General features: G+C 44.6%; 1 protein-coding gene across 4 annotated transcripts; it reads right to left on the reverse strand.

Annotated features, from left to right (window-relative positions):
• Positions 1-1,181: 1,181 nt before the first annotated feature.
• Positions 1,182-25,694, reverse strand: LOC307209102 (uncharacterized protein). Of its 4 annotated transcripts, XM_079964205.1 has the most exons (4): positions 25,530-25,694; positions 20,532-20,672; positions 19,774-19,806; positions 1,182-1,334 (listed from the first exon to the last, which is right to left on the reverse strand). In XM_079964205.1, exons 1-4 carry the CDS (start codon positions 25,594-25,596, stop codon positions 1,231-1,233), a joined length of 345 nt encoding a protein of 114 aa, XP_079820331.1. In that variant the 5' UTR covers positions 25,597-25,694; the 3' UTR covers positions 1,182-1,230. The 4 variants fall into 4 exon arrangements, 2 of the variants coding, with proteins under 2 accessions (XP_079820331.1, XP_079820332.1); XR_013835307.1 differs by lacking the exons at positions 19,774-19,806; positions 20,532-20,672; positions 25,530-25,694 and adding exons at positions 1,969-2,109; positions 7,724-8,577 and having other exon boundaries at positions 1,182-1,364; XM_079964206.1 differs by lacking the exons at positions 19,774-19,806; positions 20,532-20,672 and adding an exon at positions 1,969-2,109 and having other exon boundaries at positions 1,182-1,364.
• Between the last annotated feature and the right edge of the window lie 401 nt (positions 25,695-26,095).

The raw sequence follows: 26,095 nt of genomic DNA on the forward strand, positions 1-26,095 counted from the left end.
CTAGGCTCAAAAGGCACAAGGAGCTTTTTAGGTGCATAATATACTGCTTGTTTGGACAAATCCAAATGGGCTGAAGCTGAGGAACCAGCCGGATGCAGTACAGAGTGTCCCAGACTTCAGCAACCCTCTTACATGTAGGGATTACTTGTTCACCACCAGGAAGCTTCAGCCAGGCCCATATGTGCTACTTACATGGTTGTTTTATAGTCCTAGACCTCCCTGGGCTCCTGATGCTATCTTATGGGGAAGAATTGCAGGAAGCTGCAGCCAGGCATATGTGATTGTTGCATCACACGAAACTTCAGCTGCGTTGGAACCAACAGACCTGGACCAAAGATCGGTTTTTACATTAAAAGGTTTGGATACAGAAGGCTATATTTTACTCGAGGACCTAAAGGGCATATTTCACCAGCGCTACCGGGTGAATGGGCTGGGAGGCCGCACAGCTACTGACCCTGCAACCACTGAGTGGATTTCTGTGCGGTCCTTTCTGGACAGCCTCAGATGCTCCCAAGGGTGGTAAGTTGGACTAATTAAATGGAACCTTTTCCCCTCAAAAAGACTTCACCCAGAATCTTCAATAAAAAGCCACTTTACAATGAATTGAAGAAATGAGTTTCGAAGCCGTCACAGCAGAACATTTTGGATTTTTCCAATCACTCATTCACCAGAAAATATGAATGGAAGGCAGTCCTCTCTTCAGATGAAAAACCTAAGTTCAGTGGAGGCTGGTCTACTACTACTTATTCTTAAGTTTCCACTAGATTCCCCAACTACACTCTTTCTATTTTCCCCAACCTCCAGTACTGAATTTCAATGGAGAGAGAATCCTGAATATTTTTCTGTCAATCTCCCATTCTCTGGCTAATCAGCTCTCTGCAAAAGGATTGTTGTGGGGAGGAGGCCCCACCCACTTGTTCCTAGGCAGAAAATACCAGGCAATAAGTAGTCATAGTAGCTGAACCTCGAGAAAGGAAGATGTCACTTGGTTTGAAGACCCAGGCTCAATGCAGCCATGGCATACAGCCAGGGGAAACCTTGTTGACATCCCAGCTCACCTGAGATGCCCACCCACTCACCTGCTGAGACCCTGCACCCATGCACTCCACTGGGCACACACAGAGGCCACTCACATAGACATCCCCAAACAGCAACACAACCTAACACAAATTGCACAGCCATTTGTTCACATAGGAGTTGTTTTAATACAGCATCCTCCTTAGACTGCATTCAAAGGCAGTGGTCTCTGTCGTTACAGCAGTGGAGCTCGTGCACTTCCGGTACGTCATCGTAGACTTTTCGAGTTTTGCAGTCGCTGGTATAGAAGCCACATTTTTTGTAGTAGCGCAACACACGTCCAGTTTCTGAAGGGAAGAGAAAGAAAAGTACCTGGGTTACTGTCAGTAACTGGTGAAAGATGCTTGATGATAATGTCAGGATCCACCCCTTGCTAGGTCCCCATCAGTGACAGCTGGGGAAACGGGGGTCTGTGCTGAAGGGCAGGTTTTTGCTACCACTGTTGCCAGGTATAGCACCCAACCCCCCTGCTTATCCTCAAGAATGAATGGCAGCTCTTCCCTGGCATTAGGTGAAGCACTGCAATTGGGACGCCATTGGCCAGAGGGCCCAACCTGGCCCCTGACTTGAGATACCTCAGCCAGGTGGACTGCATCACATGGACTTATCCAGGATCCCATCTGTACCTTGACATGCTAGAGTTTGACTGGAGAATCAAAAGTGAACTTAGAAAATTCATGTTTCTCTCACTGCCTGCAGGTATTGTTGCTTCAACGAATTTCCAGGGGAATACGTTCTGTCATGTTCCTGAAGGCTTGCAATCAGGTTTCGTATAGAGGCTGCATTAGGATAGCTTAGAGCTCCATTGGAACGAGGTGCTTGAACAACGAGAGAAGCACCTCATTCCAATGGAAGCTCTATGGGGAGAGAAAGACAAGAAGGACCACTCACTTGAAGTGATTCTGTACAAGACGCAGGCTGCAGGGTGTCCTGAATGTGGATCATCAGTGCATTTCTCTTCATATGGGGCAGCTTGTATACACGGCTGTCCTGGACCCTCTGAACTGCACAGGCTACAGATTAAGGCATTTGCTGTTAAAAGAAGAAAGGGAGGGAGGGAGGGAGGTACCTGCTGTAAGGCATGCTTTTCTGTTTACATGTCTTGTCCCTTCCTGGGCTTCTAAGTCACCAAACTTGTTGTTTCCTTCAAAGAAGAAAAATGCTGAGATGCCCTGAGTCTAAAAAGGACATTGGTGGTTCTTACAGAAGGTGTAAATTGATCCCCACAGAGTTCCGCAGAACGTGATTGGCTGTGCCTACAACCAGGAGGACCCTCCCCTCTGCCACATCCCCATAACAGGCATCTGAGGGTCAGCCAGATCCAGCATTGTAGAGACTTTGCAGAAAGGGTCCCCTAGTGAGCCTCCTGAGAGTGGCAGGTGCCAAGCAGAAGCTTAGAGTTGCCATATTTCAAAAAGTAAAAATCTAGGCACCAAAGTTGTAGAGCTTTTATTCTTCTCCTCCTTATTAGCCTGGGTTGTTGATTTTTGGCACATAATTGAAAAAAAGAGAGAAAAGAATAAAGAGGTTTTTGAGCTATTTTTAAGGGAAATTTCCCAATACAATAATGCTGACATGGGTTGCCATATGTCCGGATTTCCACGGACATTTTTAGTGATTTCTGCTTGGACACTGCTTCCGACATATGGCAACCCTACAACAGCCAGATAGGCAACATCAACAAATGTGAACACCAGAGAGTTTGCACCAACCGGTGTGTGTGTGTGTGTGTGTGTGTGTGTGTGTGTGTGTCACTGCAGCTACGATAGGAGGAGCACTGCCTGCAGCTGCTATTGTAAGCTGTCAAGTTTATGCAGACAATTAAACATTTTTTCAAAGCTAGTTGGTGAACTGCTTGGGGAGGGGAAAGGCTGCACTTATGACTGTTGCAAACTACTTTGATTTTTTAAAATCAAATGTTTTAATAAGTAAATAAATAAAGTTGAAATAAGCCCCTCTGCCCTATGCATTACAGCACCATTCCCCTTCCTGAAGTTAGGACCGTGCAGGGATTACAAGGACAGGAGACATAGCGGGATCTGTGGAAATCATCTCTGCCAATACCCTGACCCCTTCATGGATCACTGCCTTGCCGTGGCGAAGGGGCTTGAATAACTCAGCGAAGCTATGAGCTATACCGTGCAGGGCCACCCAAGATGGACAGGTCATAGTGGAGAGTTTTGACCAAACGTGATCCACCTGGAGCAGGAACCGGCAAGCCACTTCAGTATCCCTGCCAAGAAAACTCCATGGACATAGGCAACAGGCATATAAAAGTTATGACGCTGGAAGATGAGCCCCTCAGGTCGGAAGGCGTCCAACATGCTACTGAGGAAGAGCGGAGGACAAGTACAAGTAGATCCAGAGCTGATGAGACGGCTGGGCCAAAGCCGAAAGGACGCTCAGTTGTGGATATGCCTGGAAGCGAAAGGAAAATCCAATGCTGTAAAGAAAAATATTGCATAGGAACCTGGAATGTAAGAACCATGAACCTTGGTAAGTTGGATGTGGTCAAAAATGAGATGGCAAGAATAAATATTGACATCCTGGACATCGGTGAACTAAAATGGACGGGAATGGGCAAATTCAGTTTGGATGACCATCATATCTACTACTGTGGGCAAGAATCCCGTAAAAGAAACGGAGTGGCCCTCATAGTCAACAAAAGAGTGGCGAAAGCTGTACTGGAATGCAATCTCAAAAATGATAGAATGATCTTGATACAATTCCAAGGCAGCCCTTTTAACATCACAGTAATCCAAGTTTATGTACTGGTGCTGAAGAAATTGAAATTGACCAATTCTATGAAGACTTACAACACCTTATAGAAATGACACCAAAGAAGGATGTTCTTCTCATTATAGGGGATTGGAATGCTAAAGTAGGGAGTCAAGAGATAAAAGGAACAACTGGCAAGTTTGGCCTTGGAGTTCAAAACGAAGCAGGGCAAAGGCTAATAGAATTCTGCCAAGAGAACAAGCTGGTCATCACAAACACTCTTTTCCAGCAACACAAGAGACAACTCTACACATGGACATCACCAGATGGGCAGCATCGAAATCAAATTGATTATATTCTCTGCAGCCAAAGATGGAGAAGCTCGATACAGTCAGCAAAAACTAGACCTGGAGCTGACTGTGGCTCAGATCATCAGCTTCTTATAGCAAAATTCAAGCTTAAACTGAAGAAAGTAGGAAAAACCACTGGGCTGGTAAGATACAATCTAAGTCAAATCCCCTATGAATACACAGTGGAAGTGAGAAACAGGTTTAAGGATTTAGATTTGGTGGACAGAGTGCCTGAAGAACTATGGATGGAGGCTCGTAACATTATACAGGAGGCAGCAACTAAAACCATCCCAACAAAAAGGAAATGCAAGAAAGCAAAGTGGCTGTCCAATGAGGCCTTACAAATAGCGGGGGAGAGAAGGGAAGCAAAATGCGAGGGAGATAGTGAAAGATACAGGAAATTGAATGCAGATTTCCAAAGAATAGCAAGGAGAGACAAGAAGGCCTTCTTAAACGAATGCAGATTTCCAAAGAATAGCAAGGAGAGACAAGAAGGCCTTCTTAAACGAGCAATGCAAAGAAATAGAGGAAAACAATGGAATGGGAAAAACCTGAGATCTGTTCAAGAAAATTGGAGATATGAAAGGAACATTTCGTACAAAGATTACCATAATAAAAGACAAAAGTGGAAAGGACCTAACAGAAGCAGAAGACATCAAGAAGAGGTGGCAAGAATACACAGAGGAACTATACCAGAAAGAAACGGATGTCTCATATACCCCAGGTAGTGTGTTTGCTGACCTTGAGCCAGACATCCTGGAGAGTGAAGTCAAATGGGCCTTAGAAGGCACTGCTAATAACAAGGCCAGTGGAAGTGATGATATTCTAGCTGAACTACCGTATTTTTCGCTCTATAACACGCACCTGAGCATAACACGCACATCGTTTTTAGAGGAGGAAAACAAGGGAAAAAACATTATGAATGAAACAGTGGATGTATCATTTTTGTGCTTCATGCTGTGGCCACAGACATGTGATCTGATGGTGAATTTGGGGTGAACCAATGCAAAAATCCTGAGAATCCCTGTGGATCCATGCTTTGTAACCACGTTTTTGCACCATTGCAGCCCCAGGCAACAGTGGATGCGTGATTTTTGGGGGACAGGCTGTAGCCATGGACATGCTATGTGCTCTGATGGTGAATTTGGGCTGTCCCAATGCAAAGATCCTGAGGATCCATGTGGATCCATGCTTTGTAACCACATTTTTGCACCATTGCAGCCCCAGGCAACAGTGGATGCGTGATTTTGGGGGGGGGCAGGCTGTAACCATGGACATGCTATGTGATCTGATGGTGAATTTGGGCTGACCCAATGCAAAGATCCTGAGGATCCATGTGGATCCATGCTTTTTAACCACATTTTAAGTGGGGAGGGAAGGAAAAACACAGAACGGACAAGGAGCACGAGAGGGGTGTGCAGAGAAGCAGCTGGCTAAGAATGCAGGAGAGGGGTATAATGGGAGGGAGGAAAGGAAGGCAAAAGTTTTCCCTCACCTACCCACCCAAGCCAGCCAGCTCTCTCTCTCTCTCTCTCTCTCTCTCTCTCTCTCTCTCTCTCTCTCTCCCCCTCCTGCATGTTTTCAGCAGCACGAGACAACACTCTGCTTTGCCCTCTGCTTGCCTGGAGGGGAGGGGCTTTCCCTGCTCTTTGTTCCGTTTGAGCAAGCACAGCAAGGAAACAGAGGTGGGTGGACAGTAAGACCCTGAGGCAGAATGCAGGAAAGCAGCCGCTTCCTCTTTTCAGGTTTCCCTTCTAGGAGACGCGTGATTTGATTTTTGCCTGCTTTTTTTTGCCTCCCCTCGTGCCATTTGGCTCCAGGGACCACACATTTGCTCAATAACACGCACAGACATTTCCCCTTCCTTTTTAGGAGAAAAAAATCTGCGTGTTATAGAAGGAAAAATACGGTATTTAAAATTTTAAACGATGATGCTGTTAAGGTGCTACACTCAATATGCCAGCAAGTTTGGAAAACTCAGCAGTGGCCAGAGGATTGGAGAAGATCAGTCTACATCCCAATACCAAAGAAGGGCAGTGCCAGAGAATGCTCCAACTACCGCACAATTGCACTCATTTCACACGCTAGCAAGGTTATGCTTAAAATTCTACAAGGCAGGCTTAAGCTGTATGTGGACAGAGAACTCCCAGAAGTGCAAGCTGGATTTCGAAGGGGCAGAGGAACCAGAGACCAAATTGCAAACATGCGCTGGATTATGGAGAAAGCTAGAGAGTTCCAGAAAGACATTTACTTCTGCTTCATTGACTACGCAAAAGCCTTTAACTGTGTCGACGACAGCAAACTATGGCAAGTTCTTAAAGAAATGGGAGTGCCTGATCACCTCATCTGTCTCCTGAGAAATCTCTATGTGGGACAAGAAGCTACAGTTAGAACTGGATATGGAACAACTGGTTGGTTCAAAATTGGGAAAGGAGTACGACAAGGCTGTATATTGTCTCCCTGCTTATTTAACTTATATGCAGAATTCATCATGTGAAAGGCTAAGCTGGATGAATCCCAAGCTGGAATTAAGATTGCCGGAAGAAATATCAACAACCTCAGATATGCAGATGACACAACCTTGATGGCAGAAAGTGAGGAGGAATTAAAGAACCTTTTAATGAGGGTGAAAGAGGAAAGCGCAAAATATGGTCTGAAGCTCAACATCAAAAAAACGAAGATCATGGCCACTGGGCCCATCACCTCCTGGCAAATAGAAGGGGAAGAAATGGAGGCAGTGAGAGATTTTACTTTCTTGGGCTCCATGATCACTGCAGATGGTGACAGTAGTCACAAAATTAAAAGACGCCTGCTCCTTGGGAGAAAGGCGATGGCAAACCTAGACAGTATCTTAAAAAGCAGAGACATCACCTTGCCAACAAAGGTCCGTATAGTTAAAGCCATGGTTTTCCCAGTAGTGATGTATGGAAGTGAGAGCTGGACCATAAAGAAGGCTAATCGCCGAAAAATTGATGCCTTTGAATTATGGTGCTGGAGGAGACTCTTGAGAGTCCCATGGACTGCAAGAAGATCAAACGTATCCATTCTTAAGGAAATCAGCCCTGAGTGCTCACTGGAAGGACAGATCCTGAAGCTGAGACTCCAGTACTTTGGCCACCTCATGAGAAGAGAAGGCTCCCTGGAAAAGACCCTGATGTTGGGAAAGATGGAGGGCACAAGGAGAAGGGGACGACAGAGGACGAGATGGTTGGATGGTGTTCTCGAAGCTACAAACATGAGTCTTACCAAACTGTGGGAGGCAGTGGAAGACAGGAGTGCCTGGCGTGCTCTGGTCCATGGGGTCACGAAGAGTCGGACATGACTAAACGACTAAACAACAACAACAATACCTTGACCCAAGCACAGTGGGCGATGCTTAATAGCATCTAAACCTTTCTCCAGGTCTGCGTTATTTCCAAACTTAGCCTTTCGATCATTATCCCCAAATAGGTGCCAGAGCTAAAAAGAGAAAGAAAAAAGCTTACGGGTTCACCAGTTCTTAGGAAGATAGGTGGTGAACATACAGCACATGTTTACTGGTGGTTTGCCTTATTTTAAGTTCTGCAGGTGTGACTTACCTCCACAACTGAGGCAGAGCAAAACACATACTCCAAGCGGCCAGGGGTGAGCTAAGCATGGCTTCATGTTAGCAAGGAAAAAGCCCTGCCCCATGGGAAAGACTTTTGGTACGTTGAGGCTGCTTTGAAGGCTGAAAGCTTGGAGACAGCAGACAAGGTTTCCTGGCAGTAAGTAGAAGGGGCAGCTCTATCTCTGTTGAGCAACACTTCTCTCCGTCTGAGGCTCAATACTGTGATTATATAAGGCTGAGAGGTGCCTTCATGGCTGCTCACCCCATTCTAGTGGGCTTCAATGTACAAGAGGGCTCTGGGGTGGCTCTGAAGAGCAGCAGAGATGTGGGTGGTGGTTCCTTGAGCCATTAAGTGCATCATGTCCTGATTGTTTAACAAATGTTAGTGGGATGTGGGTTCAGCTGGATGCTCTACAGAATGTCCCAGACCTCAGTGGTCCTCTGATGCTATCTTTGGTGGAGGCATGCCCGTTCCTTTCAATGGGTTCTCTGCCCAGCTCCACATTTCTTGGTTGACTGAGCCACACAAACCAAAAGAGGAGCATGGTGCACCAGGGCAGGCAAGTTCAGAAGCTGATTGGGCTCTGAGGCCCAGAACATACAGCTTTTAATTTTAACAATCCTAAGTGCTTGCGAGGGACAAGTGCTTGTGATACCCCAGTAAAAAGGTAAAAGGTAAAAGACCCCTGGACGGTGAAGTCCAGTCAAAGACAACTTTGTGGTTGAGGCACTCATCTCACTTTCAGGCCGAGGGAGCCAGTGTTTGTCCACAGACAGCTTTCCGGGTCATGTGGCCAGCATGACTAAACCGCTTCTGGAGCAACAGAACAACATGACAAAAGCCAGACCACGGAAACACCATGTACAGTGGTACCTCGTGTTACAGATGCTTCAGGTTACAGACGCTTCACATTACAGACTATCCCAGAAATAGTACCTTGGGTTAAGAAGTTTGCTTCAGGATGAGAACAAAAATTGTGCGGTGGCAGCGCAACAGCAGTGGGAGGCCCCATTAGCTAAAGTGGTACCTCAGGTTAAGAACAGTTTCAGGTTAAGTACGGACCTCCAGAAAGAAATAAGTTCTTAACCCGAGGTACCAATGTACCTTCCCCCCACAGTGGTACCTATTTATCTGCTTGCATTGGTGAGCTTTCAAACTGCTAGGTTGGCAGGGGCGGGGACTGACCCAACTCGAGATTCTGAAATTCTGTACAGAATGTCCTATAGCTCAGCTTCCAAATGATGCTGTCTTACAAATCCAAATGGGCTGAAGCTGAGGAACCAGCCGGATGCAGTACAGAGTGTCCCAGACTTCAGCGACCCTCTTACATGTACGGATTACTTGTTCACCACCAGGAAGCTTCAGCCAGGCCTATACGTGCTACTCACATGGTTGTTTCATAGTCCTAGGCCTCTGTGGCCTCCTGATGCTATCTTATGGGGAAGCACTGCAGTATGTGTTCCCCACCAGGAAGCTGCAGTCAGGCATACGTGATTGCTTGGCCTCCGTCACAGCAGAAAATTTTGGATTTTTCCAATCACTCATTCACCAGAAAAATATGAACGGAAAGCAGTCCTCTCTCCAGATGAAAAACCTAAGTTCAGTGGAGGCTGGTCTACTACTACTTATTCTTAAGTTTCCCCTAGATTCCCAAACTACATTCTTTCTATTTTCCCCAACCTCCAGTACTGAATTTCAATGGAGAGAGAATCCTGAATATTTTTCTGTCAATCTCCCGTTCTCTGGCTAATCAGCTCTCCGCAAAAGGATTGTTGTGGTGAGGTGGTCCCACCCACTTGTTCCTAGGCAGAAAATACCAGGCAATAAGTAGTCATAGTAGCTGAACCTCGAGTAAGGAAGATGTCACTTGGTTTGAAGAACCAGGCTCAATGTTCCTTCTCAGCTGAGAAGGAACAAAATCATATTTAGGTGGGAATTTCCCCAAGGCCTATCCTTCAGCTTTAAAGGAAGAAAGATAAAAATAAGATCAGTTGAGGAAAAAGACAAGTTTTGGGGAAATCACGGAGAAGATCTGCAGAAAGAACTTGGAAAAGAGCCAGGAGCTTTGGACAGAAGTTCACCAAAAAGAGGGAAACGAATGCCACTGACAGAACTAGAACAAGCATTGGGTGCTGTTGGAGGAGAAGCAGAGTGTGGAGTTTGGAACAGACAGGGTTAAAACTCCGTGGTGCCCTGCATCTGGGAGGGGCCAGAAGCAGGGCCTTACGTCACAGGCTTTGTCTGTGAGAGTTACTTTCAGTTCTACCGAGAGACACTGAGAGACACAGCTCAACAGACAGGCTGTGTCTGTGTGCTTTTGGGAAGCACGGAAAGAAGAATGCCTTTGGAATGGCGGAGGTTTCCGATGGAGAGACTGATTTATGGCTTGTAAATAAACTCTTCTAAAGATAAGAACCGATCTGTCTTTTGGACTTGATTTATCCCTTTCTCACATGGACTCAGGACCGCTGCATTACTCTGCTATCCTACCAGGTCAGAGCTTCCTAGCAGAGAAGGCTCAGAGGAAGCGTGACTGGACGGTGAATTTATATTCAATACCCGCAAATGTTATGGACGTTACGTGTTTCCTGACAAGTGTGAGAAGGGAGGAGAACGCCAGCTTTGAGTTGCTGTGATCTCCTGCCAGGAAAGGCAGTGGGAGATGCTGGAGAGCGGAGCCGAGAGCCAAGAGAGACGGCTGCTTCGGACGTCCAGCTTGCTGGCAGAGTGAGTACGCTGAAAGCCCCAGGGGGAGGAGAATGGCTGCTGCTCAGGCACAGCAGGGCCAAGACAGCTACCCCGGTGAAAGGCTGGATGGGGCCAACTGGAAGGCCTGGAGTACGCACATGTACCACTGGCTGAAGGGAAAGCAGCTGTGGGAATGCACGCAAGCTGATCCAGGCCAGGCCCAGCCCAAAGCGGACGTGGCTGATGCTCTAGAGAGAGAGCAGAGGGTGCTAGCCATTTTAAAGGGCAGCATTCATGCCTGCCTGTTGCCAGAGCTCCAAGGGAAGAGGCCCTGGGTCGTGTGGCAGGCACTGAAGACTGCATGTCAGAAAGCAGTGGCAGAAAGCCCAGAGGGGGCTAAGGGAAGCCCAGAAGAAGCTGGGGCTGTTTTGGGAAGCTGTTTTTATGCTTCAACACATCTGAGTGATGGACTGTGTCCTGGGGAAAGGCTGGGAGCTGGAAAGAGGAAAGCAGTGGCAAGCTGTTCCTTAGGCGACGTGGCACCCAGGAGTGGGGGTGCAGGCCGATCCAAGAGCTCTGAGAAAGCCAAAGTCTCCAAGAGTTGTTTGTGCTTTGAGGCGAAGTCCAACAGCAAAGGGCATTGTTCTGCTGAGGCTCTGGAATGCAAGGTCAGCCACCTGCAAGGAAGGCAGATAAGCAGCTTTTCGCAGACAACAGAGCCTGGGAACAGCAGTAGCAGCCGTGCAGTAACCATGGCAACCAGGACTGACACGGACATTGACACAGACCCCGGTGGGGGTGCGAGCGTTGCCATGGCAGCTTTGGAAGACAGCCAGAGAGACACTTTATCTCTAATTATCGATACGGGAGCCACTCACTGTCTTGTGCCATCTGGTGGGCTCCTGAGGAACTGCAAGACAGTTAAAACTGGACGTTATGTCAAAATGGCAGATGGATCTAAGAGACCACTGACTGAATCTGGGTCTTTATATTGTTCTTTCTTGGATTGTTGGGTGCAAGCTTATGTTGTCCCAGAGCTTGCGCACTCTCTTTTAAGTGTAACAGCCTTAAATGATGCTGGGTTCGATGTTCATTTTTCTAACACTTGTTGTTCCTTCTACAGGGATGGAAAGAAGATCTACAGTGTTGAGAGAACAGACAGGCTCTTTCTGGTGCAGATGCCTGTTGAAAATGGGGTTGGTGGAAAAATGGGACTAGTGGAAAATGGGACTGGTGGAAAAATGGGGCTGGTGGAAAATGGGGCTAGTGGAGAGTCCATTCAAGATGCCCATGTGCAGTGTGCAAACATTCCACCACACGATGGTTGTATTCATTTGTGGCATAGAAAATTTGGGCACGCTGGGTGGTCACTTGTGAGAAAAGCCGCAGAGAACACCATTGGTTGTAGGTTTAAGGCTTGTGGCAAATACCTAGATTGTCAAGCCTGTAAGCAGTCGAAAGTCACAACTTGCCCATATCCCAGATCAGAGAGGAGAACAAGCAAACCCTTTGAACTTGTCCATGCAGATTTGTTAGGTCCCATGCCGACACCTTCTTTAGCTGGATCTAAGTGGGTTCTGGTTCTGATTGACAATTTTTCAAAATTTAGTTGGGTTTTTGCGCTTAAATGCAAGTCAGAAGCGGCTACACTGATCAGGGATTGGATCACAGCGATAGAGCTACAGTTCTCTACCAGGGTGATTTCCTTTCAATCTGATCGCGGGGGGAAGTTTACAGGTTCTGCGCTGCAATCGTTTTTCAGGCAGAAGGGTATCAATCATCGATTGTCTGCCCCCTACAGTCCGCAACAGAATGGAGTTGCAGAGAGAAAGCTTTGCACATTACAGGAATCTGCGAATGCTATGTTGGCAGACTCAGGTTTGCCACAGCGCTTTTGGGCAGAGAGTTATCGGACAGCATGTTTTGTGCAGAATAGGGTGTACAATTCCAGTGTAGGCAACACACCGTATTACTTGTTGCATCAGAAGAAGCCGAAGGTGGGGTTTCTCCATGTTTTTGGTTCGGAGGCTTGGGTCCTCATTCCAAAAGCCATGCACAGAAAGGGTGAGCCAAGGTCTAGGAAGATGATCTTTGTGGGCTATGAGCTGGGTTCAAAGGCGTGGCGTTTCGCATACCCTACTGGCAACCAGTCTAAGCTGCTTATTAGCGGCAGTGCTGAGTTTTGCGAGCAGAGTGGGCGGAAACATCTTCACGGGAACCCAGATGTTCTGTCAGACTCAGATGAGGAAGAGGAGGAAGGCGAAGCTGAACCTGTTGCTGATGCGCGCGGTCCACAGCAACAGGGTCCAGTGCCAGTTTCTCCAAAAGGGAGTCCCAGGACCCCTCCCAAGGTCACTATCAAGTCTGAGCTAAGGAGTGCACCATCCTCACCAGCAGAACCAGCTGTACGCCCGAAACGGCGCAGCAGGTCAGAGGGGGATGTGTCAGACACAGAGGATAGTAGGGTTGATCCAGGTGAATCAGGCGCAGTTCCAGAATTCACGCTGAGGAGGTCAGCAAGATCAACCAAGGGCAAGCCTCCTGAAAGGTATGAAGTCACTAGTGTCTGGGTTGGTGTGGCTAGATGTGAGCCTGAATGCTTTGAGGATGTTCAGAAGTTGCCTCAGGAAGAAGCTAGCAAATGGCATGAGGCGATGCAGAAGGAGATGAACTCAATGGAGTCTCTAGGTGTGTTCTCTCTCACGAAGTTGCCAATGGGCGAAAAAGCTGTTAGCTGCAGATGGGTTTACCGTTTGAAACCCACAGAAGCAGGAGAACCACAGTATAAAGCGAGATTAGTGGCCCGAGGATTCACACAGAAAAAGGCTGTCCAATTCACAGAGGTATATTCGCCAACCTCGAGAGCGGAGACTCTGAGAACGCTTTTGGCGATAGCAGCACAGAGAGGTTGGAAGGTGAACCATTTTGATGTAGATGTTGCCTACCTGAACTCAGATCTCAAGGAGGAGTTGTACATGCTTCCTCCTCCAGGGTTTGAAGTCAGTGAGCCAGGCGTTGTGTGGCGATTGCACAAATCCATCTATGGATTACGTCAATCTGCCAGGAATTGGAATATGTGCCTACATGAAGCCTTAGAAGAGCTAGGTTTTAAGAGATCCCTTGCAGACAGTTGTCTTTACTTTAAAGAGTCAGGCTTAAAACAGGAAGTGATCCAGGTGTTTGTTGACGACCTTTTGATCATGGCACAGACAGGTAAACAGGTGGAGAAGTTTGCTAGAGAGCTTGGAAAGCGGTTCAAGCTGAAGCAGCTTGGAGATGTCAAATCCTATTTGGGCGTGCAGATCACAAAAGCAAGTGATGGAAGCTTCTTGCTTTGCCAGAAAGGTAAGACTGAACAGTTGCTTGAGAAGTTCAGGATGTCTGAGTGTGCAGGTGCCAGATCACCCATGGAGGCTGGTTTTGTAAAGGAGTGTCAGCAAGTAGAACGTGTGGTGTTCGAAAACACTGAGCTCTTTCAGTCAGCTCTGGGTAGTCTGTTATATCTGTCACAGTGGAGCAGACCAGATATAGCGTTTGCTGTCAATCTGCTCAGTAGAGAGGCCTCAAGTCCTAGTGTGCAGGCCTGGAATGGTATAAAGCGGGTGCTGCGTTACCTGCAAGATACCAAAGACTTTTGTCTTAGGTTGTCAGCTCAAGGAGATGTCAAGCTGACTGCTTGGGTGGACTTGGATTGGGCTAACCTCGAGGATCGCAAATCAGTGTCAGGTCTAGTGGTGAAGTTTGGGGACTCAGTAGTTGGGTGGAGGTCCCGGAAGCAAAGTCTCATAGCGCTTTCATCTACTGAAGCTGAGTTCAGTGCACTATCAGATGCTTGCAGAGAGTTGGAGTTCTATGTGTGTTTGGTCGAGGAAATCTGTGGAGAAAATTGTCTGCCCGTTGTGGTGCATGAAGACAATCAACCGTGCCTCAGATTGGCTGAGACGGGGCAGTTCAAGGCGAGGACCAAACATTTGGACATACGTTTTCAAAATGTGTGTCAGAGCGTTCATGAGGGGCTAGTTGCTCTGAAATACTGTCCCTCAACCAAGAACCTCGCTGATGGTTTCACAAAACCATTAACCTTCCAGAAGCACGAGGAGTTCTGTGAGGGTTTGTGTATGGGGAAAGCATTGTTGGCTATTGTCCCCAGATGCAGGACAAGAGGGGTGTGGAGTTTGGAACAGACAGGGTTAAAACTCCGTGGTGCCCTGCATCTGGGAGGGGCCAGAAGCAGGGCCTTACGTCACAGGCTTTGTCTGTGAGAGTTACTTTCAGTTCTACCGAGAGACGCTGAGAGACACAGCTCAACAGACAGGCTGTGTCTGTGTGCTTTTGGGAAGCGTGCTTTTGGGAAGCACGGAAGGAGGAATGCCTTTGGAATGGCGGAGGTTTCCGATGGAGAGACTGATTTATGGCTTGTAAATAAACTCTTCTAAAGATAAGAACCGATCTGTCTTTTGGACTTGATTTATCCCTTTCTCACATGGACTCAGGACCGCTGCATTACTCTGCTATCCTACCAGGTCAGAGCTTCCTAGCAGAGAAGGCTCAGAGGAAGCGTGACTGGACGGTGAATTTATATTCAATACCCGCAAACTACACCATGGCACTGCAAGTATTAAGCTGGAATGTTAATGGACTGAATTCCCCGGAAAAGAGATGGAGAGTCTTTCATTTATTAAAAAAAGAACAATTGGACTTGATTTGTTTACAAGAAACACATGTGATAAGGCTACACATGTGATAAGGCTTCATCAGATAAAGTTAAGAAGAGTAGTACTTTATGCAAAGGAGAGCCTATCACCAAAATTTTTATTTAAAGATGATCAAGGAAGATTTGTTGCAATTGAAATTCAATCACAAGGAGAGAAATTTTTGATAGTAGGCATTTATGCACCAAATGAGGGGAAATCAGATTTTTTCAATAAGCTACATGAGACTCTGATGGATTATTTGGACTATAATATGATTTTGATGGGAGATATGAATGGAGTGGTGTCTACTAATATGGACAAGGCACAGAGACAGGTAGTTACAAAAGATGGTAGACTACCAAAGATGTTTTTTGACATGACTGACAATATGGATTTAGTTGACATTTGGAGAACTAAGAACCCCATGGGAAGAGAAGGAACTTTCTTCTCTGATGCTAAAATGACATGGACAAGAATTGACCAAATTTGGGTAACTAGGGGGCTGGCCCCGAAGATTAGAAAAGTGGAAATTTGTCCTAAAACCTGCTCCAACCACAATGCGGTGAAGATGGAAATGAAACTAACACCAATTGGTTCCTTTAGATGGAGGATGAACGACACTTTGCTTAGGAATGAAGAAGTGACTAAAAAGGCCCAAAAAACCTTGAGAGACTATTTTGAGATAAATATGAATACCACTGTTGAAAAAAGAGTAATCTGGGACGCAAGTAAAGCAGTCATGAGAGGGTTTTTGATACAACAGAATGCAATTAAGAAGAGAACTCAAAATGAAAAAAAGGTTAAAATCTTGGAGAAAATAAAGGAAGGAGAGAAGAGATTGAGAGCAAAACCAAAATCACAGGAGATCCTGAAAGAGATAAAGTTATATCAAGTACAATATATGAAATTGATGAATCAGGAAATAGAATGGAAGATCAAACAGATGAGACAAAAGACATTTGAATCGGCAAATAAATGTGGGAAACTGCTGGCTTGGCAAATGAAAAAAAGACAAAAACTTAATACTATTACCAATTTGGAAGTGGAGGGAAAGAATATACAGAATCCAGTGGAGATCAGGAAGTGCTTTCAGAGGTATTTTAAACATCTATATACACAGGAGACTCAGAAAGAAATGGACATTGATCGATTTTTGAAAATAAATGGATTACAAAAAATCTCTCAAGAAAATAAGCTAATGTTGAATTATAAAATAACAGACCAGGAGGTAGAAGGAGCCATTCAGAACATGCAATTGGGCAAATCCCCAGGGCCAGATGGTTTGACTTCAAGATATTATAGATCCTTGAAAGAATGGCTAGTACAGCCTTTAAAGGAAGTTTGCAATGAAATACTGGAACGGAAAAAGGCACCAGAGTCGTGGAAGGAAGCTTATATCACGCTTATACCAAAAACAGAGTCTGAGAAGACACAACTTAAGAACTACCGCCCCATATCTTTGCTCAATGTGGATTACAAATTTTTTGCTGATATTATGGCTAAAAGACTAAAAAAGGTACTAGTAGAAGAAATCCATAAAGATCAAGCGGGCTTTCTCCCGGGGAGACACTTGTCTGACAATACGAGGAATATAATTAACATTTTAGAAAAATTACAAGTGAATATTAGCACCAAAGCTGTTTTGATATTTGTGGACGCGGAGAAAGCCTTTGGCAATATTTCTTGGAGTTTCATGAAGAAAAATTTACAGGGAATGGGGGTAGGCCAAGGTTTTGAAAATGGTATAGGTGCAATTTATTCAGAACAAAAAGCTAAATTAATTGTGAACAACGTAGTCACAGAAGAGTTTAAGATTGAGAAAGGAACACGACAAGGTTGCCCAATCTCTCCATTGCTTTTTATATCAGTCCTGGAGGCTTTGCTTAATATGATTAGAAAGGACCAATTGGTTAAAGGTATACAAGTCGGAGCTAAACAGTATAAATTGAAAGCATTTGCTGATGATTTGGTATTGACATTACAGGAGCCAGAATCTAGTACTAAGAGAGTATTGGAATTGATTCAAGAATTTGGTCAGGTGGAGGGATTTAAGTTGAATAAGTCGAAAACTAAGGTTTTAGAGAAAAATCTAACAGTGATTGAGAGAGAGAAGTTTCAGGACCAGACAGGATTAACATTGGTTAAGCAAGTGAAATACCTAGGGGTTAATATGACTGCCAAGAATGTGAATTTATTTAAAGATAATTATGAAAAATGTTGGACGGAAGTGAAAAAGGATCTAGAAATATGGTCAAATTTGAAGTTATCATTGCTAGGCCAAATTGCTGCGATAAAAATGAATGTATTGCCAAGGATGCTGTTTTTGTTTCAAACACTGCAAATTTTGGACAAAGTGGACTGTTTCAAGAAGTGGCAGAGAGATATCTCTAGATTTGTCTGGCAGGGCAAGAAGCCTCGAATAAAATTTAAGATATTAACAGATGCTAAAGAAAGAGGTGGATTTGCCCTGCCAGACCTTAAGCTTTATTATGAATCAGCCGCTTTTTGTTGGCTGAGAGAATGGCTGCTTCTTGAAAACACGGACATTTTGGACTTAGAAGGTTTTAATAATGTCTTTGGGTGGCATGCATATCTGTGGTATGATAAGGTCAAAGCACGTAAAGCGTTTAAAAACCATATTGTCAGGAAAGCACTGTTTAATGTTTGGATAAGATATAAGGATTTGCTTGAAAATAAAACTCCAAGGTGGCTGTCACCAATGGAAGCGAAGGCTCAGAAAAAACTCAATATGGAGGCAAATTGGCCGAAATATTGGGAAATTTTGGAACAAGAAGGAGACAGATTAAAACTGCAGAGTTTTGAAAAACTTAAAAACAAAGTACGAGATTGGCTTCATTATTACCAAATAAAGGAGGCTTACAATTTGGATAAGAAAACTGGCTGTCAGGTGGAAAAATCAAAATTGGAAACAGAACTGTTAGATCCTAAAACTAAGAATTTGTCAAGAATGTATAACTTGCTGTTGAAATGGAATACTCAGGATGAAACGGTGAAATCTGCTATGATTAAATGGGCACAAGATGTTGGTCATAACATTATGATGGCTGACTGGGAACAGTTATGGACCACAGGTATGAAGTTTACGGCATGCAATGCCTTAAGAGAGAATATAATGAAAATGATCTACAGGTGGTACATGACACCAGTCAAGCTTGCAAAAATTTATCATTTGCCCGATAATAAATGTTGGAAATGCAAAGAGATTGAAGGTACATTCTTTCACCTTTGGTGGACATGGCCAAGGATTAAGATTTTCTGGGAGATGATCTATAATGAAATGAAAAAGGTATTTAAATATACCTTCCTGAAGAAACCAGAGGCCTTTCTCCTGGGCATGGTCGGCCAATTGGTGCCAAAGAAGGATAGAACTTTCTTTGTGTATGCCACAACAGCAGCAAGAATACTCATTGCAAAATATTGGAAGACACAAGATTTACCCACCCGGGAAGAATGGCAGATGAAGGTGATGGACTATATGGGACTGGCGGAAATGACTGGCAGAATCCGAGACCAAGGTGAAGAGTTGGTGGAGGAAGATTGGAAGAAATTTAAAGTTTATCTACAAAAACACTGTAAAATTAAGGAATGTTAGAAGGATGTTGGAATGAAGTAATGTGGTTCTAGCAGAAATGATATAAAGGATTAAATAAAAATGGATTAATTGGTGAAAGAAGAGAATGTAAAATCACAGTATATTAAGATAATTTATTAGGATAAAAACAAAGTTGGAAAGGATTTGCTGAAATATCTAATTGAATTAGAATACAAAAAAGGGAGGTGTGAGGAGGTCAAGGAAATAAGCAAAGGAAAGAAAGTTATATAAAGGTTTGATTTGTTTTTCTTTTAATTGTTTGTATCTTTTTATTTTTTTATTTTTGTCTTTTTCTGTTTTTTGCTCTTTGTGATGATGTTTGTTCTTATATATCATAGAATCATAGAATCATAGAGTTGGAAGAGACCACAAGGGCCATCGAGTCCAACCCCCTGCCAAGCAGGAAACACCATCAGAGCACTCCTGACATATGGTTGTCAAGCCTCTGCTTAAAGACCTCCAAAGAAGGAGACTCCACCACACTCCCTGGCAGCAAATTCCACTGTCGAACAGCTCTTACTGTCAGGAAGTTCTTCCTAATGTTTAGGTGAATTTTTTTTTTCTTGTAGTTTGGAACCATTGTTCCGTGTCCGCTTCTCTGGAGCAGTTCTCTCTCTTTTTTATTTTTGTTTAAATTGATATTTTTTCTATTTTTCCTTTTGTAACCTTTAAAATCTTAATAAAATTTTTTATTAAAAAAGAAGAAGAAGAACCAGGCTCAATGCAGCCATGGCATACAGCCAGGGGAAACCTTGTTGACATCCCAGCTCACCTGAGATGCCCACCCACTCACCTGCTGAGACCCTGCACCCATGCACGCCACTGGGCACACACAGAGCCCACTCACATAGACACCCCCACACAGCAACGTAACACAAATTGCACAGCCATTTGTTCACATAGGAGTTCTTTTAATACAGCATCCTCCTTAGACGGCATTCAAAGGCAGTGGTCTCTGTCGTTACAGCAGTGGAGCTCGTGCACTTGCTGTAAGCCCTGGTAGACTTTTCGAGTTTTGCAGTCGCTGGTATAGAAGCCACATCTTTTGTAGTAGCGCAAGACATGTTTAGTTACCACTGGGAAGAGAAAGAAAAGTATCTGGTTTACTGTTAGTAACTGGGGAATGATGCTTGATGGATAATGTCAAGTTAATGTCCACCCCTTGCTAGGTCCCCATCAGTGACAGCTGGGGAAACGGGGGTCTGTGCTGAAGGCCAGGTTTTTGCTACCACTGTTGCCAGGTATAGCACCCAACCCCCCTGCTTATCCTCAAGAATGATTGGCAGCTCTTCCCTGACATTAGGTGAAGCACTGCAATTGGGGCACCATTGGCCAGAGGGCCCAACCTGGCCCCTGACTTGAGATACCTCAGCCAGGTGGACTCCATCACATGGACTTATCCAGGATCCCATCTGTACCTTGACATGCTAGAGTTTGACTGGAGAATCAAAAGTGAACTTAGAAAATTCATGTTTCTCTCACTGCCTGCAGGTATTGTTGCTTCAGAGAATTTCCAGGGGGATATGTACTGCCATGTGACTGAAGGCTTGCAATCAGGTTTCGTATGGAGGCTGCATTAGGATAGCTTAGAGCTCCATTGGAACGAGGTGCTTGAACAACGAGAGAAGCACCTCATTCCAATGGAAGCTCTAAGCTTCCATTGTACTACTTGTACTACTGAATTTGCAAGATCCCCGGCCTCCTCTGCACCCAGTGATACTAGCCATGCCCCATCAGCCACTCATGGAAATGCACTGAAAATAAGGGGGACGGGGAGAGAAAGACAAGAAGGACCACTCACTTGAAGTGATTCTGTACAAGACGCAGGCTGCAGGGTGTCCTGTACGTGGATCATCAGGGCATTTCTCTTCATGTGGGGTAGCTGGTACACACGGCTGTCCTTCAGCCTCTGAACTGCACACACTACAGATTAAGGCATTTGCTGTTAAAAGAAGAAAGGAAGGAAGGAAGGGAGGGAGGGAGGGAGGGAGGGAGGGAGGGAGGCACCTGCTGTAAGCCATGACTCTTTATTTACATGTCTTGTCCCTTCCTGAGCTTCTAAGTCAAAAAGGGGGAAAGAGAGGACCCAAATAATTACCGCCCAGTCAGTCTGACATCAATACCAGGGAAGATTCTGGAGCAGATCATTAAGCAAACAGTCTGTGAGCACCTAGAAAGGAATGCTGTGATCACCAATAGTCAGCATGGATTTCTGAAAAATAAGTCATGTCAGACTAACCTGATCTCGTTTTTTGACAGAATTACAAGCCTGGTAGATGAAGGGAACGCAGTGGATGTAGCCTACCTTGATTTCAGCAAGGCATTTGACAAGGTGCCCCATGATATTCTTGTAAAGAAGCTGGTAAAATGCGGACTTGACTATGCTACCACTCAGTGGATTTGTAACTGGCTGACTGACCGAACCCAAAGGGTGCTCATCAATGGTTCCTCTTCATCCTGGAGAAGAGTGACTAGTGGGGTGCCACAGGGTTCTGTCTTGGGCCTGGTCTTATTCAACGTCTTTATCAACGACTTGGATGATGGACTAAAGGGCATCCTGATCAAATTTGCAGATGACACCAAACTGGGAGGGGTGGCTAACACCCCAGAGGATAGGATCACACTTCAAAACGACCTTGACAGATTAGAGAACTGGGCCAAAACAAACAAGATGAATTTTAACAGGGAGAAATGTAAAGTATTGCACTTGGGCAAAAAAAAATGAGGGGCACAAATACAAGATGGGTGACACCTGGCTTGAGAGCAGTACATGTGAAACGGATCTAGGAGTCTTGGTTGACCACAAACTTGACATGAGCCAACAGTGTGACGCGGCAGCTAAAAAAGCCAATGCAATTCTGGGCTGCATCAATAGGAGTATAGCATCTAGATCAAGGGAAGTAATAGTGCCACTGTATTCTGCTCTGGTCAGACCTCACTTGGAGTACTGTGTCCAGTTCTGGGCACCACAGTTCAAGAAGGACACTGACAAACTGGAACGTGTCCAGAGGAGGGCAACCAAAATGGTCAAAGGCCTGGAATCGATGCCTTATGAGGAATGGCTAAGGGAACTGGGCATGTTTAGCCTGGAGAAGAGGAGGTTAAGGGGTGATATGATAGCCATGTTCAAATATATAAAAGGATGTCACATAGAGGAGGGAGAAAGGTTGTTTTCTGCTGCTCCAGAGAAGCGGACACGGAGCAATGGATCCAAACTACAAGAAAGAAGATTCCACCTAAACATTAGGAAGAACTTCCTGACAGTAATAGACTTCCGGGTTGGCGCCTCCAGGCAATGGCAGAGCTCCTCCGATCGGGAGGAACTTACTCCGTGAAAAACAGGGTCTGACCGCCACGGCGAAGGCAGAGACCCATTGAAATCACAAGCGGAAGAAGCTTGTGAACTTGGGATTCGGCTGGCACCTTTTGCGCCTCCCCTACTCACGGGGAAACCCTGTTTTGGGGATCTGGAGCGACGTGGGGTGAATGGTGCGGTGCTTTGAATCGACTGCTTCTTTCACGGAGTGAAGCCGCATTGCTGTTGCCGGAGAGTGCTGGCTTTTTCCTGTGGACAATTGGATTTTAAACAACTACCCTTGAGTAGAACGGAAAATTGGATCTTTAAATACCTTAATTTGGCGCCAAAGCGGGAAGGTCATAAACGGGAAGTCCGCCTTCCGCTTTTGTAAATAGACTGAAGCAAAGACGTTACAAGCTAAAGTCTTTGAAAGCTTTTGACAAAGGATTAAATCTCCATCGGTTAAAAATACAAAACCCCCCTTGGAAGCAGGTGAAGAGGGGGAAAATTTTGAACTTAGTAAGCCTGCAGGAGTGAGAGGAAAACCAAATTACCACAGCTCTGAACCTGGGAACGGGTTGCCAGATGACGTTTGGGGAAAGTTCATTGACAGAACGGATTTGACAGCTAGCTAAAATAAGAGTAAGATACTGTTTCCATTGTCATCTTCTGCATTTAAAAAAAGTAAGGAAAAGTAACTGAAAAAAGTAACTGAAAATCAAAACTATGTTTATTGCTTGAGTTGTGCTTGAAAGAACTGACACAAGTGGAGACTGTTTCCCTCTAGAGGGAGTTTTTGAAATTGTTATAGGAGTGTAACTGGGAGATCTCCAGCTTCAAGATAAGGATTCTGAGAACCAGAGATTGTCCTTGGACCATTCAAAATGTTGATAGGAGAAGTTATTGTGACTGTGTTATGTAAGATAAGCCACTCGCTGGAAGAGCTTCATAAAAAGACGGATGACATGAATTTGAAAACTGATAACTTGGAACAGAAAGTGACTAATTTGAGACAAGAAGCGAGTACCAACACAGAAATAATTCAGGACCTGGCACAGGAACCTACTTTGGCAGAACAGATGGTGGAGGAAAAGGAGAAAGTTGTTGTTTTTGAACCTAAAATAACACAAGCGGGATCCTTAGTTTTACAGAAGCAAATTGAGGACTATAAATTGAGGCCTTATATGATGGAATCTAGAAAAAGTCAGATTCTGAGGATTGGATCCCGGCTTGGACTGAAGAAGGAAAGTTGGAAAGATCCCTCTATCCAGGGATTAATTGACTTTTGGGACATGGACTTGGATTTGGAGGAGATTGAAGTTTTGGGGGCCTTTGGATTTGGAGGAATCTTGAAATACGTCCTGAAACACTTTACAGTCCCTAGATTCAACTATGGAAATTTGGCTGAACTGTCCAGAAGGAATAAAAGTATTGTTAGGATGGAGTTTTCCCGAGATTTGCTCTCTAGCATTAAAGAATATGAAGAAGATCTGCAGAAGGGACCTGGAAAAGAGTTAAGAGCCTCGGACATAAGATCTCCAGGTTGATGGACTATATGGAATTGACGGAAAGGACTGGAAGAATCCGAAACCAGGGAGAGGAGTTGATGGAAGAAGATTGGAAAATTTAAAGTTTATATATAGAAATATCGCAAAATTAATGAGTGATAGAAAAATGGTGGATTGATATTTTATGGATTTAGCAGAAATGTTATAAGGAGTTAAGCATATATAAGTATTTTAGTTTTAATGTTAAAATAAGGTTAAAAAAATATGTTATTTATAATATGATAGAGAATAGAGAAAGATGGAAAGGATTTGCTGAAATAACTAGTAGAAGTGGAATACAAAAAGGGAGGTGAGAGGAGGTCGAGGAAACAAGGGAATAAAAGAAAGAGTATCGAAAAGGGGGGATGTATTTTTTTTTGTAAATTGTTTTTGTTTTCTTTTTTTAAGGTTAGGGTTAGGGAGTGGGTTTTGTTTAGTTTAGTTTAATGTGTGTAGTTTAATGGGTATAGGTTGTGTTTTGTATTGTTTATAAATTGTATTTTATTGTCTTTTCCCCCTTTTTTTCTCTTCTGTCTTCTTTCCTTTTAAAAGTAATAAATATTATTAAAAAAAAAAAAAAGAACTTCCTGACAGTAAGAGCTGTTCGACAGTGGAATTTGCTGCCAAGGAGTGTGGTGGAGTCTCCTTCTTTGGAAGTCTTTAAGCAGAGGCTTGACAACCATATGTCAGGAGTGCTCTGATGGTGTTTCCTGCTTGGCAGGGGGTTGGACTCGATGGCCCTTGTGGTCTCTTCCAACTCTATGATTCTATGATTCTAGGTCACCAAACTCGTTGTTTCCTTCAAAGAAGAAAAATGCTGAGATGCCCTGAGTCTAAAAAGGACATTGGTGGTTCTTACAGAAGGTGTAAATTGATCCCCACAGAGTTCCGCAGAACGTGATTGGCTGTGCCTACAACCAGGAGGACCCTCCCCTCTGCCACATCCCCATAACAGGCATCTGAGGGTCAGCCAGATCCAGCATTGTAGAGACTTTGCAGAAAGGGTCCCCTAGTGAGCCTCCTGAGAGTGGCAGGTGCCAAGCAGAAGCTTAGAGTTGCCATATTTCAAAAAGTAAAAATCTAGGCACCAAAGTTGTAGAGCTTTTATTCTTCTCCTCCTTATTAGCCTGGGTTGTTGATTTTTGGGACATAATTGCAAAAAAGAGAGAAAAGAATAAAGAGATTTTTGAGCTATTTTTAAGGGAAATTTCCCAATACAATAATGCTGACATGGGTTGCCATATGTCCGGATTTCCACGGACATTTTTAGTGATTTCTGCTTGGACACTGCTTCCGACATATGGCAACCCTACAACAGCCAGATAGGCAACATCAACAGATGTGAACACCAGAGAGTTTGCACCAACGGGGGGGTGGGGTGTCACTGCAGCTATGTTAGAAGGAGCACTGCCTACAGCTCCCATTTTAAGCTGCCAGGTTTATGCAGACAATTAAACATTTTTTTCAAAACTAGTTGGTGAACTGCTTGGGGAGGGGAAAGGCTGCACTTATGAATATTGCTAATTACTATGTTTTTTTAAAATCAAATGTTTTAATAAGTAAATAAATAAAGTTAAAATAAGCCCCCCCCCCGCCCTGTGCAATAGAGCATCATTCCCCTGAAAAACTTTCTGAAGTTGGCACCTTGCAGGGATTACAAGCACAAGAGACATAGTGGGATCTGTGGAAATCATCTCTACCAATACCCTGACCCAAGCACGGAGGGTGATGATGCCTGTATAGATCTGGCACTTAATAGTATCAAAACTTTTCTCCAGGTCTGCATTATTTCCAAAGTTAAACTTTCAATCATTATCCCCAAATAGGAGCCAGAGCCAAAAAGAGAAATAAAATAGCTTACGGGTTCGCCAGTTCTTAGGAAGATAGGTGGTGGACATACAGCACATTTGAATTGGTGGCCTACCATGTTTTTCCATTGGCAGGTGGGACTTACCTCCACAGCTGAGGCAGAGCAAAAGACAGACTCCAAGCAGCCAGACCTGAGCCAAGCGTGGCTTCATGTTAGCAAGGAAAAAGCTGTGTCTGATTAGAAAGACTGTTTTGAAGAGTGATTGCTTGGAGACAGAGGACTAGGCTTCCTGGTAATAAGGAGGAGGAAGAGCTCAAATACTTCTCTCCGTCTGAGGCTCAATACTGTCATTATATAAGGCCGAGAGGGGCCTTCTTGGCTGCTCAACCCATTCTAATGGGCTTCAAGGTACAAGAGGGCTCTGGGGTGGCTCTGAAGAGCAGCAGAGATGTGGGTGGTGGTTCCTTGAGCCGTTAAGTGCATTATGTCCTGATTGTTTAACAAATGCTAATGGGATGTGGGTTCAGCTGGTTGCTCTACAGAATGTTCCATATCTCAGTGGTTCTCTGATGTTATCTTTGGTGGAGGCATGCCCGTTCCTTTCAATGGGTTCTCTACCCAGCTCCACATTTCTTGGTTGACTGAGCCACACAAATCAAAACAGGAGCATGGTGCACTAGGACAGGCAAGTTCAGAAGCTGATTGGGCTC

The sequence above is a fragment of the Podarcis cretensis genome (assembly GCF_951804945.1).
Source record: "Podarcis cretensis genome assembly, chromosome: 2".
Classification (NCBI taxonomy): Eukaryota; Metazoa; Chordata; class Lepidosauria; order Squamata; family Lacertidae; genus Podarcis; species Podarcis cretensis.

Excerpts from the sequence above, each read along its gene's own strand:
- LOC307209102 (XM_079964205.1), bottom strand. The coding sequence starts at position 25,596 with ATGAAGCCACGCTTGGCTCAGGTCTGGCTGCTTGGAGTCTGTCTTTTG. Across the intron at positions 20,673-25,529 it reads GCTCTGCCTCAGCTGTGGAG|CAAATGCCTTAATCTGTAGT; the intron begins GTAAGTCCCACC and ends TTCTTTTAACAG. Across the intron at positions 1,335-19,773 it reads TGTCTTGCGCTACTACAAAA|AATGTGGCTTCTATACCAGC; the intron begins GATGTGGCTTCT and ends GCTACTACAAAA.